The sequence below is a fragment of the Glandiceps talaboti genome, chromosome 18, assembly GCF_964340395.1.
Source record: "Glandiceps talaboti chromosome 18, keGlaTala1.1, whole genome shotgun sequence".
NCBI classification, from domain to species: Eukaryota; Metazoa; Hemichordata; class Enteropneusta; family Spengelidae; genus Glandiceps; species Glandiceps talaboti.
Window position 1 is genome coordinate 6,594,904 of NC_135566.1, and position 17,597 is coordinate 6,612,500.

General features: G+C 36.5%; 1 protein-coding gene across 1 annotated transcript; it reads right to left on the reverse strand.

Moving 5' to 3' along the window:
* Positions 1-1,865: 1,865 nt before the first annotated feature.
* On the reverse strand, positions 1,866-15,589 carry LOC144449303 (Na(+)/citrate cotransporter-like). The gene is made up of 13 exons (XM_078139821.1): positions 15,476-15,589; positions 12,429-12,694; positions 9,192-9,339; positions 8,618-8,811; positions 7,984-8,193; positions 7,223-7,345; positions 6,080-6,199; positions 5,303-5,404; positions 4,813-4,910; positions 4,234-4,352; positions 3,865-4,026; positions 3,371-3,508; positions 1,866-2,996 (listed from the first exon to the last, which is right to left on the reverse strand). Exons 1-13 carry the CDS (start codon positions 15,587-15,589, stop codon positions 2,814-2,816), a joined length of 1,977 nt encoding a protein of 658 aa, XP_077995947.1. The 3' UTR covers positions 1,866-2,813.
* Positions 15,590-17,597: the final 2,008 nt, after the last annotated feature.

A 17,597-nucleotide genomic window follows, 5' to 3' on the forward strand; every position in this document is an offset into this window, starting at 1 on the left:
TCATACGGCCATGAGTGTTACCCGGCATGCCAGGATACCGAGTGACAAAGAAAACTTATGTAAGCTTAAAGAACACGAATCAATAAAGCCGCATTAGTCACAACTGGGGCATTTTTTGAAACTGTTTTTGTCAGATATAATGACTTTATCGTAATATTGTATACCCTGCACAGTACTGAATCACGTGTGGGTACACATATGGTGCAATATATCCAATTTTTGGTCCGCACCCAAAAACCAACGCCCTAAATGAACCATATTTTCATTGATTATAATATTGGAAGTCTGATCTAAAAACTAATAATATGCAGTTACAGCTAATGCAGCTTGAATGCCGGATCCGGAAGGTCAGGATTGATAGTTTGATTTCGTGGTTATTTGGTAACCATATGCGATAGTTTGACTTAGTTTTACAGTGTAATGATTCATCCTGTAATTTCTTCTGTTGTCTTCAATTACACTTGTGAATCCCAAATTGCTGTAGATCCGTTTGTAAAAACTGGTCGCTCTCAACAGTTCAAATATGGGATAAATTAAGCCCATGCTAACTTGGTAGCTTTAATTGATTCGTCCGCAATATAGCAAGACTATTCACGATGTAGTATTCATTCATCAGAGACGTATATGGAACTATTTCGTGGCAACAGTGTGAGCTTATTGCATCGCGATTACATAGCTCGATCACCGGACAGCGATGCAGTTACATCATTAGAAACAAGACAGTCGATCGTTGTTGTGTAACGTTGTTGTAGTTCTACTTCCCACCCATTACATCAGAAAGGGGGGGGGGGGGGGGTTGTATAACGTTTCACAACATATTGGTACGAACATACACAACTTCTTTACTCAACATTTAAAGTTATTAGGGGCCGCATGGAAGTAAACAATTTAAACCATTAAAATCATTTGAGCAGCTGTCTGTTATACCATAGGCCTTACTGTAGGATCTATGGTTACAGTATGGTCTATGGTTATACTGCACTGTGAAAGAATATCAACAATGTTTTATTGTCAATGTGAATAGCTATATAAATACATGATCCTGTTGTTTGTGTTAGTGTCTCCGTTATCGTTAGCTTGGGATTGGTACTCGTATTGATGTTAGATAAAAATATTCCGGTTCCATCGTAAATAGATAATGGATTACTCATGTCTGACACAGGGAAATGAAACTTCTTTATACTAGTCTATAAGTGGTTTTATATCTCACAAATAAGTAGGTCATCCGCAAACACACACACACACACACACACACACACACACACACACACACACACACTTGTTAAAAACAATTTAGACAGTACACTATATGTTAGCGATTGGCAATATTGTTTGATTGTAATTTTGCATATATTTATTGCAATGTAGGGACATTTAAAGATTAGACAATATGGGAAACAAAGAAACAAAGGAAAGTGAAATGTATTCTAGACTATAATCTTCTGAACGGTGACAACAGAAACCTTATTTTCTGAATGCCAATGCGTATGTCAATATGCAGTCTTGAGGTATATACCACCTCCATAGTGCTGAGCTAACGATAGAAATAACAGTGTGTCACGTGTGGCAGGATTTCGTACACGTACACGTACACGTATGTATAGTTTTCCTTTTCTTTAGAATACGTCATATAACGGTACTATGGTCAAGGATTACTGGCAAAGTTAGTAACTTGTATATACCTGTATTATCATCTTCCACTTCTAACTTTGTGAGTAGAACATTCGACCGAAAGCCAGTAGTCTAGAATTCTAAACTAGTACAGTATTACGTTTTAAAAACGTCATTACTAATACTGGTATTAGTAATGAAGTTTTTAAAACGTAATACTGTACCAGTTTAGAGTTCTAGACTAGAAAGTCAGCGAATGCACTTAAACAAGTGAAACAAAAAAAACTTGGCGCAGTTTGTTCGACAAATAGAAAAGCGAAAAACTCAATACTTTAGGCTGTAATAAATAATTACTATGTACTCTGAACTCAAAAGTTAGCCACTTACGACTATTTTCTCGCATAAATTGGATTAATGTACGAATATCGTATTTCTCCCCGTCTCTGGCAGTCCCTCTCTGTCTGTTTGTCGCTGTGTCCTCACTCTGTCTATGTATGCCTCTGCCTGTCTTTCTTTCTGTATATCTGTCTGCTCTTTCTGTCCGTCTGTCCAAGTCTCTGTCTGTCTGTCATCCCGCTGTATGTTTGTCGCTGTGTGTCTTTCTCTATGTCTATGTCTCTCTATGTATGGTGTGAATGTCAATGTCTGCTTTTCTTTCTTTCTTTCTTTCTTTCTGTCTGTCTGTCTGTCTGTCTGTCTGTCTGTCTGTCTGTCTGTCTGTCTGTCTGTCTGTCTGTGTCAGAATCTATGTCTGTCTGGCCCTCTGTCTCTCTGTGTGTCTATCTGTCTGCCTCTGTCTCTCTGTCACTGTCTGTATCTCTCTCTGTGTCTCTGTCTCTGTCTCTGTCTCTCTCTATCTCTCTATCTCTCTCGCTCTCTCTCTCCTGTGTTGTATGATTTGTAGATATACAACACTGAAGTTTGATATTTTGGTTGACGACAGTACGAGCATTAGGTATTAATTATGTATACTCGGACCTGTCTACATTCTGATGTCAGCTCATGACAAACATTTCATGAATTCATAAAACTGGTTTCGGACAACATCTCTGATATACGGTCTTACTTTTAAACGGAACAGGTGAATGGGTATAGACTGCTACCCTTGTCAAACCATGTATGTATTCAAACCACGCATGGTTTCCTTTCTATTATATCAGTTATATATATTATGTTGCTTGTATAAGGTTCCTCAGTCAATACTAAAGTGATGCTGCAGTTATAAGTGACAGTGCATTGATCGTTTCGTTAACTGTACACGTAGTATTGTCCGCTTTAGCCCAATCTGGGTATGTATTCATGTCAAATATGCTGGCACCGTATGTATTAGTCCATAAATTGATCCATAGAATTCCTATACAACTCAGTCCAAAACCAGCCACAACCTTGCAGGATAAAAAATATAAAAATCCATTGATTAATACTTTACTTTTTTCCTAGATATGCCACGCTGTCTTTGTCTAAATGGTGCCAACGAATTGATATATTTACAGGCTCTAAGTTGATACAGTACTGTGCCCATAAGGAAATGTTTACTGTTCTCTTTTCTGTTTTTTTATCAGGTCTATAATATATGTTAATATAATCTCAGTAACCTGACTGTACAAAGAATTTGAACATTGCGTTTCATACTTATACAGTTTTGTTTGTTTGTTTGTTTGTTTGTTTGCTGTTGTTTTTGCTGTTGTTGTTGTTGTTGTTGTTGTTGTTGTTGTTGTTGTTGTTGAAAAGTTGCATTCATTTGCTCAATTTTACTCACCATGTCGGGTATCGTAAGCTGACCATTTGCGAAAACCATGGCATTTGGAGCCGTTGCTACTGGCAACATAAAAGCGTATGTCACAAGAACAGTGCTTGGAATGCTAATATACATAGGGTTCATACAAATCTTGTCAGCCTAAGATAAAATGAGATAAAAAGATGTATTGATCTCATTAGTATAAGTCACTGCTAAGCCTTGCCTCGTCCAGTTTTATACCTTTCAATTGAATCAATGAACATGAAGTTTGTACGTTTAAATATACTCCCCACAACTTCCTACAAATGTGCCATGTGTGTGTGGTTGTTTGTTACTAGCACCGTTATCACATTCTTGCAAGTCAGAGCTGTTATTTCTTCCGCGACACTGCGAACTTGGCGGTGCGTCTTGGACGGTGCCGTAAAAGAGGCTGTGGTTTACGACAACGCTTTATAACAACTTTTAAGAATGATTGACAATGCAAAGTGGTCAGGGTAATGCTATACCATACTCACCAATGCTAAAAGAATTGGCAAGAATATGGTTGAAACAGCTGTGTTACTGGTGACTTCCGTAAAGAAACAGATAACGGTAGTGCAGATGACAACTATAACTGCATCGCTTAGATAGTCCAGTGCTGATAGTTGTTCACCGATCCATTCTGATAAACCAGACACCTGTAGTGCAAATTTAAAAACAGATCAATCAAATTATGTGATTTTTAATTTTTTATTACAACTGATTTGTAATACGGGAATAACAGTGTCCCATCAACAGCCCTCTATTCCCGTGTCCAATTCTAAGAGAGATTGCATATTCTCACGGTTTATCACAAACTTTGTTGTGCGAGAAAAGGTATTCATTGATAAGTTAAGAGTTACTACCTCACAGCCTTCAGCCAGAGCAAAGCCACCGCCCAACAGGAGAAATAAAACCCATGGCATTTTCTTCTGAACGACTGGCCAATTCAGCAAACATGGTTTTGGCCCGATTGGAGAAGTATCTGCAAGAACAAGGGTGTAATTATTAGATGTAATGATTCGTCGTTGAGGGCGTTTCCCCAATCGCCCGTTACAAACATTTTGCGATGACTACATAAAACATGAGCGCCAACGAATCTTTCTGTCTCAAGTATTGTCAATACTATTAGCTATGAAAACACGAGTGGCACGTCTATGATGGACAACAGTTAAACAAGAATAAAAGCAATTGCTTCTGCCAGTGGTATGTGTTGTTGCGACTAGGTTGGTCGATGCCATATTTAACTTCATGAATGTTTATGTTATCATAATTGAGTAAAAACGGTTTCTTCTTCTTTAGGTTGCCCTCAACGTTTTGAAATGTATATGACGTTTACAATGCATTTAATTTACTGCTGTACTCATGATAGACTAAACATGTCCTCTAAACGAAAGTCTTATGTATTGTACAAATTTTTTTCAGACTTTGGAGGTTTGTCTTACCTTCTTTGACTCGAAATCCATAGAAATTAGGAAATTCGGCGGGATAAAAAAATAAAATCAATCCAATTAAAATTGCTGGAGTTGCGTCAGAAATATATCTGGAAGGTAAAAATCAATATTACAATAATAATATTGACTGAAACGTTTGGATAAGATAGACAGTACAGTCACATCAATTTAAGTGTTTGATCACAGAAAATCACGTTTTTTCCAAATAAGTCTTAGTTTTGGTGGTAGACATTCGGAGCCGACTTACTTCTCATACGACAAGCGACCGAGGGTTGCTTTGCACCTGAAATAGAGGGCGTACTCTTATCGGGCTGTGGGTCCCGAGTACATGTACTCCCATCCTTCGGTTTTTGTTCTGCAACCTTTGGAGCACAGACTTATCACAAGACTATAGCTACGGATTACTATCACATTGTGTTTTTTGCAAACGTGCTGATTGAATTCACATATTTGACATACGGAGGGAACATAAATAACCCACCCTTCTGTAAAGAGAGCCGCCCAACCATATCCACCAATGTCACGGAAAATCCACAGAACACAGAGTGTCATAAAAAGAACCAAAGTACTCATTTCAGCCCATCTGAAATCAGAAAGATATGAACTTGAATAAATAAATATCCTTTAAGAAATTTAAAGTGAATTGATATAGGTGTGTATTGACAATGGACTTGGGAATCAATGTAATAGGCACACGAAAGATTTCCCCTTGATAGTTGTTATTGTCGTATACTCAAAAAACTATGAATGTCGTCTGATGATGGTCTTTGTTCGCACATGACTGGTAGTGGATACATTTTTCACAACAACCTACCCTAATCTTCCAATTATCAAATATTTTGCGACGTTGCCGTAAAGAGGCATGTATTTTACAACGTTAGTATTTTGTCATGTTCCTACGTACGTTTATTCGAGTTTTACCTCAGTGTTTCTCATAGTATACGTTTACAGTGAAATAGACGGTTTTCTAAAAAAATATTTTCTATAACATGTAAAAACTCTAAATACAGGCATATCAGTATGTGGAGAAAATGCTCGGTTGGTCATCTTTTGTTATTTTTTTTCATAAATTTGCTCTGTTTGATTGTTTTTGTCTTCCGGTTGGGATAAGATATCATTATGGGCCATGAAAGCACATCAAACATACCGACGACCAATATAATTGTTCCCCATGGCCAGGCTGTCGTCGTCGTAAAGCTTAGACTTGGCCACCCAACAGACATACAACGCAAACTATGGATAATGATGCATTGCTTACGTCCACGGACCAAGCTTTTTATATTCATTTTTGATGACGTTTTTGACAATTTTTTCTTCCTCGGTGGTTGTACAGCTACAAGACCATGCGCACTTGCCATCTTTCCGCCATGTCTTCGGACTGAAAGTAAGAAGACAATTATTAGCCCATTGGCATTCATTTACATAATACTTGCGTATAATTAACATACAATTGACATACCAATTTTCATTACAAACATACAGAGGGAGATATGAGAATATAATCAGTTTACCCAACGTGTGTATGATATGATATGGTATGGTATGGTATGGTATGGTATGGTATGGTATGGTATGGTATGGTATGGTACGGTACGGTACGGTACGGTACGGTACGATACGGTAGGGTATGGTATGGTATATGATATGATATGATATGATATGGTATGGTATGGTATGGTATGGTATGGTATGGTATGGTATGGTACGGTACGGTACGGTACGGTACGGTAGGGTAGGGTATGATATGATATGATATGATATGATATATGATATGATACGATACGATACGATATGATATGATATGATATGATATGATATGATATGATATGATATGATATGATATGATATGATATGATATGATATGATATGATATGATACGGTATAATTATTTACGTATTTTCATAAGTCAATCCGACGTGTATTTTTCTGAACATAAAATATTCAGATTGTAACACGTTTTAAATCACTCGTTCATTTTCGTAAAATTTGCCTTGGTAAAAAATATTTCATTATCATTTTATTCGTCTTGATGCGTTTCATTGCTTTAATTTCCCGCTACTGTTCCAATATCATTGAAGTAATCTTTCACGTGATTTATCCTCAAAGTGTGGAGTCTAATATTTCGAACAACTCTGTTACATGTGTGTATCTCATGACTTTGTATAGTCAAGCATAAATCTGTAGTGGGCAAGGTTCATCATTCAAAGTACGGAGTGTACAAGTGTACGGGGTCCGCTTTACCAAACATAAACTACCTCATACATGTTTCTCAGACCACTAAGTATATAGTATCGGTGGGCGCTATCTGTCAAGGTCACCGCAACACCACCCCCACCCTTATTCCACACCTCATCTATCTATTACGAAGGTATTGTGTTGGTGACAGGAAATCATAACTTACTTCAAATCCAGATAAAGAAAGAGTAGCCATAGCCAGGCTATTATAAGGAATACGACGGCAGCTGGAAGACTAAATATCATCCAAGATAAGAAGTTTAGTGGATGTTCACCACTTCCATAACGACTGTGGAGAGGAGGGAAAAAGTATGAGATGGGAAAATTTGGCCAGGAACTAAAATTATCCAGAGCGATGACTGTTTGATTTAGTGATTTAATCGATCAGCCTGTAGATTTTTAAACGATTTCAATTATCCCTTTCTAAGAATAAAATTTTATCCTCGAAGACTATATGGATACAGAAAAAAAATTCATCTCTGAAAAAAAAATTTTTGTCTAAGATAACTATTTTGCTGTATGTTATAATCTACTGTTAGACCGTTTTGGACAAATAATGCATTGCAATACTTTTATGTGATATCAGGCGTATTTTTCTGATTACCAACCTTTTATTATGGCAAATTAAGTTGGAAATGTTTATTTTATTTAGGCTAATCTCATGCAACCCACACAATATTGGTGCTGGTAGTATGATGGCCAATTAAGGTAGAAAACGCCCCGGAGGCAATTTTCCCCCGAAAATCAAATATCTTAAATTCTCTACAAGCTTTGCCATATGAAAACTTCTTCGTCATACTTGCAGTCCTTTTTGAAAAAAAAGAAGAAATTTTAGGATTCGCCATCTTGTTGTCTTGAACAAATTTACAGTAAAATTTCAAATTGTGTTAGAGTCCGAGGTGAGTAGAAAATATAGATATAGCTTACTCATCTAGTTGTCCTAGTAAGACCAGTTGTGGCGTTGTACCAATCAAAGTACCTGTTCCACCGATACTAGCTGAATAACATATGCTTAGCATAAACGCCTTCGCCATTGGTCGATATTCCTCCGATATTTCACTATCATTAGTCTCCTTCTTCTTTTCTCCTGTCGTTTCTTCAATCTCACAGTCCTCTTGGATAAGGTTGTCTAGATCTCTAAAAGTCAAAACATATCCCGGATGTTCATTATACATCAACACCAACTTTGAACTTTTGGCTTTCAACATTTGCTGATGTACCAACTAGTGTAATAGGTTTAGTTTCAAGGCTTTCCCACACTAGTCAAAAACACAAAACACTTTACAACTATTCCCCTGGCACGAAACTTCAGCGTACGCACAATGGATCTCTGTTTTTCTAAACCCCAAGGGGAGAATACAAATTATTGCCGCCTTGTAAGTGAAGATTAGTAATTTAAATGCATTCTCGCAGCAGTCTTTATCCTACCAGGTCTCCATTTGTACTGGCTTGATTGGAGCACAGGGTGATTTAAATCTTTCCTTATCGCGATAGCCCCCCCCCCCCCAAAAAAAAAAAAAAAAAAAAATTCAAACAAAGAAACCCAAACTGGTGGCCATACCTTGTATGTTCTTTGTGGTTAGCTTTCTCATTATTTGTTATCATAGTTACGTCATGTACTACACCATTAGGGACACATGCACCATCATCTTTTCCGGGTGTTTCAGAGACAGCCTGGACTTCACATTTTACGTAGTCAGCGTCATTAACTATAACGTCTACATGGTTTGAATTGACTGTATCATGACTCGGTGGCTATTGAAAGAAAATAGAATAAATTTGTTTTATTTTATTTTATTTCATAGGAATTCCAATATATGCATGCATGCATTGTTTGAATCAGTACTATACATTTTCTCCAAAAACTCTTATTACATGTGCGACTACAGAGAAGACACTTAACGCGATGTAAGCCTCAGATTTAAAATAGTAAACATTTGATGTTACTTTTAATATATATGCAAGTAAGCTCCAACCATTCTGTTTTAAAATGAAGAGGTTGGGGATAACCATACAAATTATTTAAATAGGAGGCAAAGTTGTATAAAATTAACGTGTTTGATCCAAAATGGCCGCCAAATGCCGTGTTAACTCTGAGGAAAAGGAAGAATTCGACAAGATTTCCGTATACTCACATGTATTGATTCCTCATCTTCCGGTGTAAGTTTTTGTGACAAACGTAATAATACAGCTTGTGCGATTGGTAACATCATTGACGTGGTGGCTGTGTTACTTATCCACATCGATAAAAACCACGTGACAGACATAAAACCCAGCAACAACCTATAAGACAAGTGTTTTTAACTATTTAAACGGTTTGACGTCACCGTTTTCAGTGAACGTCTAGACAACCATAAGTGTTTAGGTACGAGTTATACTTTGAACTTCTGTCTCAGCGAAAACGTATAACGGGAGGATATGTTGGTAATGAAAATGTTTGTTTGTTTGTTTGTTTGTTTGTTTGCTAGCTTGCTCGGTTGTTCACTTGCTTGCTTGTTCAATTGGCTTGCTTGTTCAATTGCTTGTCTTTTTTCTATTTATCTCAATGACCTTCATTGCCAAACTCTGCAAAATCAGATATATTTTGCAAGGGTGGCAACAAAGCCGGTCTCGAAAATAGTTCAGAAGGAATACTTATTTGTGACATAATATTTAAAACCTTACCATCGTTAATTTGAACATGAACATTGTCGTTAGTAACTTAATGAGACTCACATGATGTAGGTAATCTAGAATTTACATGACAATTTAATTAGCCACTCTGGTGATATTTTTTTTATCTTATCCCACGAGGTGATATGTATGATATACGATTATCTCACATTGTTGGCCATTCTACAAGTAATATAAAGGATATACACCAAGGCGTATGAACACCGATACCACGACTCCTTTTGTGGTGATGAGTTGATGATATTCATTATGCAATTATATTCCCGTCTCTTATTTTCACATAAATACACCTGCATTCAACTTGACACTCAAACCAGGTCACATTGCTCTGTTGTCAGAGGCAACGTGGTATTATGATTGATAACCGTAGACTTTCCATTAGCATGTTAACTTTTAAGTAAAACTTATAAAGTGTTGGTGTATTCAGCTGGATTCCCTTTTGGTGTTACTACAGTGGAAACTTAACTGTCAGCTTACTAAAGATAGATACACACTAATAAATTAACACTGAACCCATGAGGTATGGCCCTCACCGGACTTCTTGGGAGACAAGTGTTCATATGCTTAAAGAATTATCCAGTATAAATAAAGATTATTTAATAACACCTTATTGTTTTTCCGGCGATCTACATCTACATCTGTGCTAAATCTCGCGATGTGATATATTACAGAAGTCGGTGATAGCAGTGCCTTTGTTGTGCGGATACACTCTGTAATCAAGATCTATAGATAGTGTAAACACTGGAAGTCTCCAAAAATTGACAGTGGAAATCATGAGAAATACCACCCTTCTGTGAATATGTATACTGCATCAAAATAACTTGTAGTAACATGTCGCCGAAAGTTTGGTTTCCACTGTCGTAATTTCTAATTTTTAACCTGCATTTCAATGAATTATTTCTCGACATCGTGCTTATAATTACGTTGTATAGCGCACGTAAGCAAGGATCAACGTATAACCCATTTATCACGTTTAATACTCGTTTTGAAACAATGGCAGTCACTGTGTGCCCGATCCTAACACACGTTATACAAGATAACACGACGCCTAACTTGTTATATAGGAAAATAATTGTGAATGTTCTTCCAATATAATCTGGTCAATGTGGAATCATGTATCACCTAGCCCATTAACCCCAAGTCCCCCCCCACACACACACACACATACTCACCCCACCACACACACAAATAGTCAAATACACGTATCATACACAAAACCCGTGTCATAAACTCCCCGTACACGTAAACAGTCTCTGCATCCTGTATCGATGCATGTGTGATACTTTTCTTATTAAACGAGTTCCAATTATATATTCTTTATAACTTGTTTTTCAAAGGGAATGAAATGAACGCACGATGAAGCCATAAGTACAGTTAGTAGACTTTGATGTCATGACACATTCCGTATATAATGTATTTCTATATATATCCTAGTATCATCAAGTGATCATGATAAGCTTATCGATTAATAGCACAGGCATATCAAAGGATATTACAACGTACTTAAATCTTACTTTAGCATGACATTTTTAGATAACTCTATACTTAAAATCGTTAAAATCGTTTCTTCAGTTATACGTACATACAGAGGTTTATTTGTTTTGCAAACGTCCACGGAGCAGCTGTTTCAACAAAAAAGCAGACTGTTTCTGGCCCAGATTTCAAATATTTTGTGCATTGCCAGTTGAAATAAGCATTTTTGCCTCACAATTATGTACAAAATATTACAAACTATAATTAATTTTCTTTTCAAACATTCTTTTAAGATTTGAGACCACGCAATATATAGTTATGGATGTGTATATTCATTACTTTCTTAACTGCAAACAAATATCAACAAGGGACATTGAAAGTGGTCTATAACCTTAAGTTTATATTTGAAATTTTTTCCTCCTTCGTTAGATTTTTCCTTCTATTTTTGCATTTTCTTTTTCAACCAAGTTTTCGCACCATATGGCTTCTAATGCGCATGTCTTAAGCATGTGCTCTTAACCTTAATAGTTAGAATTGTCTTGTCCATTTCTTACAGTCATGTAAGCCCTGTAAAAAGTTTACTATCGACCATACCTGGGTACACTACACCCAACACAAATAAATGTTTTGTCTTACTTTTCAAAGATCAGTTGGATATGTAATTCGGTTTCCTTGATGTGCAAAGACAAGTATATAAAGGCTTAGAAACCTATTCATCAGCTAATCGGTAGGTTGTTGTAGTGAATTTGGTTGGGTTTTCTGTTTTTGTCTCCTTCCTTTTTTCATGGGGGGGTATTTTTTCATCCGTAGATTTCAACTTTGTGTACGGATTTGTTAAAGCTCAATTTTAAAGAGATAATGCAATAAAATAGTGATTGCTGTATTTTTCCATTCACGTGAACGAGCTTCGGTATGCAGGTGATTCCAATAGCTGTGGGAAACTTGGCAAAGCAAACGCATGGTCGTATTGAGCAAAAAAAAAAACACTGATACGATATCTTGATCGTGTCATCTAGACCTTCCACCCACAGCAAGATACTGTCGATAGAGACAAAATGTCGACAAAATTAATTCAAGGTACGTAAATTCAATGAAATCACAACTCAAACTTGCGAAGTTTCCAAACTATTAACAAACACAACATAATTCCATAATTCTGTCAAAAATTTACGTGGATTTTCACTAAGTTCTTTGATTGTTTGTAAGTTCGCAATATATTTACTCACCATCTTGGTTTAGTTCCACACACCATCAGTACAGCAAGTGCGATTCTCTTGTGGAGATTCCATGTTTCTATGGCAATAGCCATCAACAAACCTCCCATGAGCAAGGCACTGGTGTCTTTGAAGTAATTGACAGCTGTTTGACTTGCCGTCATTACACCGAGGAATGGGAAGAGAACCAAAGGTATAAGACTGGTGGCTGCCATGGGAATTGCTTCAAACACCCAATACAAAGTCATTACAATTAACACATATCCGCAATATGATTCCTGTTGAAATGAAAATATAATTAGTTTACTACTTTTGAATCTGTAATTAAAGATAGTTTAATTACCGTTTCCAATGTATATTGTGAATATCGTAGTTTCGAATCAATGATGACGCATTTCATGTTTAGAAATTTCTGATAGTTTGCACCCGTTCTAAATCAATTCTAGGCTCGTGCAGAACAGAAAAGTGTGTTTTATATCTACCTCACACAATTTCAACAGTATTCGGACTTAGTCTGTTTGAAGGGTTAAAACCAAAAGTCGGCTGCTTTATTAACAGAGGGCACTTTAACTTAAATCTTAATAAGTTTCTAATGTTGTAGTGCATTGCAATACTAGATATGAATGGGAAAATAACTACATAACCAGTGAACACTAAACTTTCAGAGAAGTCTAGTGTTGTTTACTACCAAACCAGAGTGACTATAGAGTTTCAATTAGGCTGCACAATGTTACATCTCATACAGTGAGTTTTTTGCTCTAGAGTTACGCACAAAACAAAGTACAGGCATTGGAACATTACATTTTATCTCAGTTCTGTCTTTGAATCTTCCGCCAGTGATGTTGCTTTGTGTTTAAATGTATCATTTAATATGCCTGAGCGTTATCAGTGTCTACATTTTGTTTATCAAATTCGTAGCAAAAAACGTTGTGTGAGCACCGTGCGTCCTAATTGAAACTCTATAGTAACTCTGGTTTGTTGGTAGTAAGAAGTGTGTTTACAGAGAATGGTAGAAGGCCGGATTACAGTGCTTTGGAGTTGATGAAGATTGAAAGGAAGGTGTTTCTAAGATGTACATGTAGGCCGCATACAAGAGAAAGACGTCATGCCATACGTCTTAAATACACGTCACGTGGAACTCCCCAAGAATGTAACATAAGATGGACGTGCAGTCTCAGTTGTTATTGCAAATCAAAATGTATGAAATTTCATTATTCTAACTAACGATGAGTTCAGTAAATTCCTCATTTTTCCGTCAAAATAATGTGAATGTGTGTATTTTGGCCCCAAAACATAAAATTAGCCGAAACATTGTTGGCGTCAAATTAAATCAACGTAAAATTGTAGCTACAGGTGATAAAGATAGATTTATCAAACTAGGTGTGGTTATCGAAAATCAACACATAAATTAATATTGTCAGTAGCAATGTGGTACTGTAACACTTGTAATGTGTAGTAGTCAAAGTAGTTTATCCGCTAAAATAAATTGAAGCAAAAGTATGAAAAATTGTCTTTCAGCTGAAATGTTTGAGATTATTTAATCACTTTCACAAGATATAACGATTCGTCGAAGGTATAACTGTAAACACAGATTGTGTTATATACTTGTCTGTGCTGTAAAGTAACGAAATAAAAAGAAATTTTGCCATTAACCTCGTGGAGATGTGTCGACTTTTGATCAACTACACCATGAGATATATTAGTTAGACACTAAAGTCCTGAACACGATCTGTACTTGGTCTGTGCATGTACTGTGATTTTTTGTTATCAATGCACATATTTGTGCTTCCCTATGCCTTTGACCTTGTACCCCGCCCTGGCAATGTTTTAGGATTCTTGTGGTTGGCAAGTACGACGCTGTAACTTAGCAAAATACAAATATGTAGTAAATGATTGGTTGGTAATGTATCAATTGACGTTTAAACGACGGAGATTGAGTTACCAGACATCGATTTCGTATATGTCCTCTTTGAAGCTGCACAGGTTTTAAAATTTATACCATAAATATTTACTCATAAACTGACGAACAAATACTGTTTGCGTTACTTTCAATTTTCCTGGGTCTGCCTCTAGATCTAAAGTCAACTTCAGCAACTTTGGTTTTCATGATTATTTGCCCAAAAGGTAAACTATTGGCCTTACAATATACTGTACCTGTTTATCTATATTACTACATGTATACAACCAATTTTAGCAAATATGATCCTGTAGGTCAAGTGCTTACAAGTAGATATATTACACCAAATGATAAAATTATGAGGAAATTCAATGGCTTGTCAGTCCGCCGTCTTAGGCACACTTCCTGTTTACCGTTGAAAAAGACATTTTCCATCGGATGATAGCACGGTGACATCATGTATTTTCACGTGTAATGCTAATGTATATAATATGTCATCATATGCTAATTACAGTGTCCTCGGACCCCTTCATGTTCTGTGGAAATTTCCACCGGCATGTACAACGTGATTCAACATTATTAATTTATTCGTTGAGATGTGTTCACTGTGGTTTGTGAAATCATGAATTTTGCATTCTACAAAAAAAAATGTTGGTTTGAATTATTCCATGTTTGAAAAAAAGTGCGTGTTGTAGATTATGTTCAGTAATCATGTAAGTCGTCAACTTTTGTTGCATGCCATGTTTTAGAATTTTCCATGTTCATATTAATTTACAAAAGTCGTAAAAATGTTGACCCATGCCACACCTTACGATTATTCGAGCAACATGACATGCAAAACATAATCAATGACTTTAGTCACTTTCTTTTACACCTTGTTCTTGCTCTAAACATAATAAATTTTTATCCACGTTGCCGAGACATTCGTAGACAAGATAATATCTGAACGCGGGATATTGAATTCGTTTGTAAATCTACTACAATAGTGTGCGTAGTAAGCAAATATTATGTACAATTTCTCAGATTCGAATTTATCACATTTTCGGAAACTTCAACATGTGTAATTTCTGGCGATAGTAATTGGTTGGTTTGACAGAAAACATACAGAAACAAAATAAAGTGTATATATAAAAAAGTGAAGTAATCGTTTTGACATTCTTACCTGTGTTGGAATAACAATAATCATTGGAAGGCATAGTAACGGTGTTAAAATGACCACAATAATGGTATAAAACGACCACAATTCGCACGTCACTTGCTTGCAACTCGACCCCATCATGCTCATAAACCGGCACCTAACCCTCCTGCTTACGAAGTCGATGTTAAATGTCAACACATGTAACTTGATCAAGGGTTACTGTGAATCTGTGTTTGTTTATACGTAGGAGTCCTAGTGTAGCATGAATGAATGAACCAATCATTACAACGTTTATTAGTAACTATATATATGAGATAATTTGGTATGTATTAACTAAAATTTACTTGACAATTCTCTACACCTCCGTACAACTAAGCTTGTTGGCGAGCAACGATTTGGAATGTTTCAGATATGGGATCGAGATGGGCCGAAATATGCATGAGCAGCCTGACTCATTCCAAAATGTTTAAAATGTCTACCATAGTATAGTAGTTTTAGCAAGTAATCTCTCCCCTCCTTACACACAGATACATATACATGCACACATACATACATACATACATACATACATACATACATACATACATACATACATACATACATACATACATACATACATACATACATACACATGTACATATACGTATGTGTGTACGTACGTACGTACGTGTATATGTCTGTCTGTCTGTATCTATCTATCTATCTATCTATCTATCTATCTATCTATCTATCTATCCATCCATCCATCCATCCATCCATCCATCCACCCACCCACCCACCCACCCACCCACCCACCCATCTATCTATCTATCTATCTATCTATCTATCTATCTATCTATCTATCTATCTATCTATCTATCTATCTATCTATCTATCTATCTATCTATCTATCTATCTATCTAGCTATCTAGCTATCTATCTAGCTATCTATCTATGTGCACACAGTACTGTAATCTTTCACCCGGCCCGTTGTGTTAACTCCTTCTTCTGTATCATATCTATTCGCCAGCAACATGTTACCTTATGTGAATGCAACTAAATGACAACAAAACAAACATTTAATTTCGGCAGATCGCTTTATTGAATTCATTTTACATTCCCATGAACAGACCAACTTTTAACCACTCATCAAAAAGGGTACACATTCGTCTTGTACACAAGAAAACGTATCTGTCACTGCGACAATGTTAGAAGCTAACAAGTACTCACTGGTTGTAATTCATTTTCGGTATCATTGTCGAACGGTGCAAGAAGTCACAAAGCTATGAACACTTAACTTTTGCAATATTTTGGTAACTTTTTTAAGCCGAGTGACTTTTACGGGTAGAACATTCTGATTCAAAAAGGTTTTCATTAACGCGAGTTGTTCGTGGCATTCACAGCGAGTATGAAATACACCGCCATACAAAATGGTAGTCTTGACCCAAAGATAACTAACAATCTACCGCAATGAACTTTCGCACGTTATTGCGATATTCCTTTAGGACATGCCCATACACATTTGATTGGTACCTCCGAAAGAGCATTCACCAACGAGCGCTATCAAAATGTGTAATTATTAATTCACCACACTATATCTTAATAAGTACAATTTTACAGGTCGAGTTACAAATTCCCTTTCAAGGAAAAACATACAGTTGCCCAAAATAATTAGCATAAACCTCTAAAATCCCTGGTATGTACCGAAATCACCTAATATGGCGTCGGTGGTTGTGAACCAAACTCAACGAATCTGAACCAACCATGAGTTATCTATAGTATGTTATCATGAAACTTTCTCTACTTCAATCGAGTTCTGTTAAATTTTGGAACACACATAGTCCAGTTCCTGTTAAATTCACACTTATAGTATACCATCTAGTCAAGCCCATGAGTCACACAGAATTGTGTGCTCCCACCTACAGCACTCATATAAACATGATGATGTCACCGCGTCCCTACGAGATTTTAGTTTAAACAGACTGGAGGTGCAGTCCTGGTTGGACATCGGACAACTGTATCAGCCCGTCAATTTGTGATGGATTACTACTGACATGCGCCATTCACGCTTCGCTGACCATGGGGTTGAACCACAATTAACTCGTTGAGTCACTGGCTTGACTAGATTGTATAAGTGTGAAGTTAACGTAGTACTGAATACGGTCCG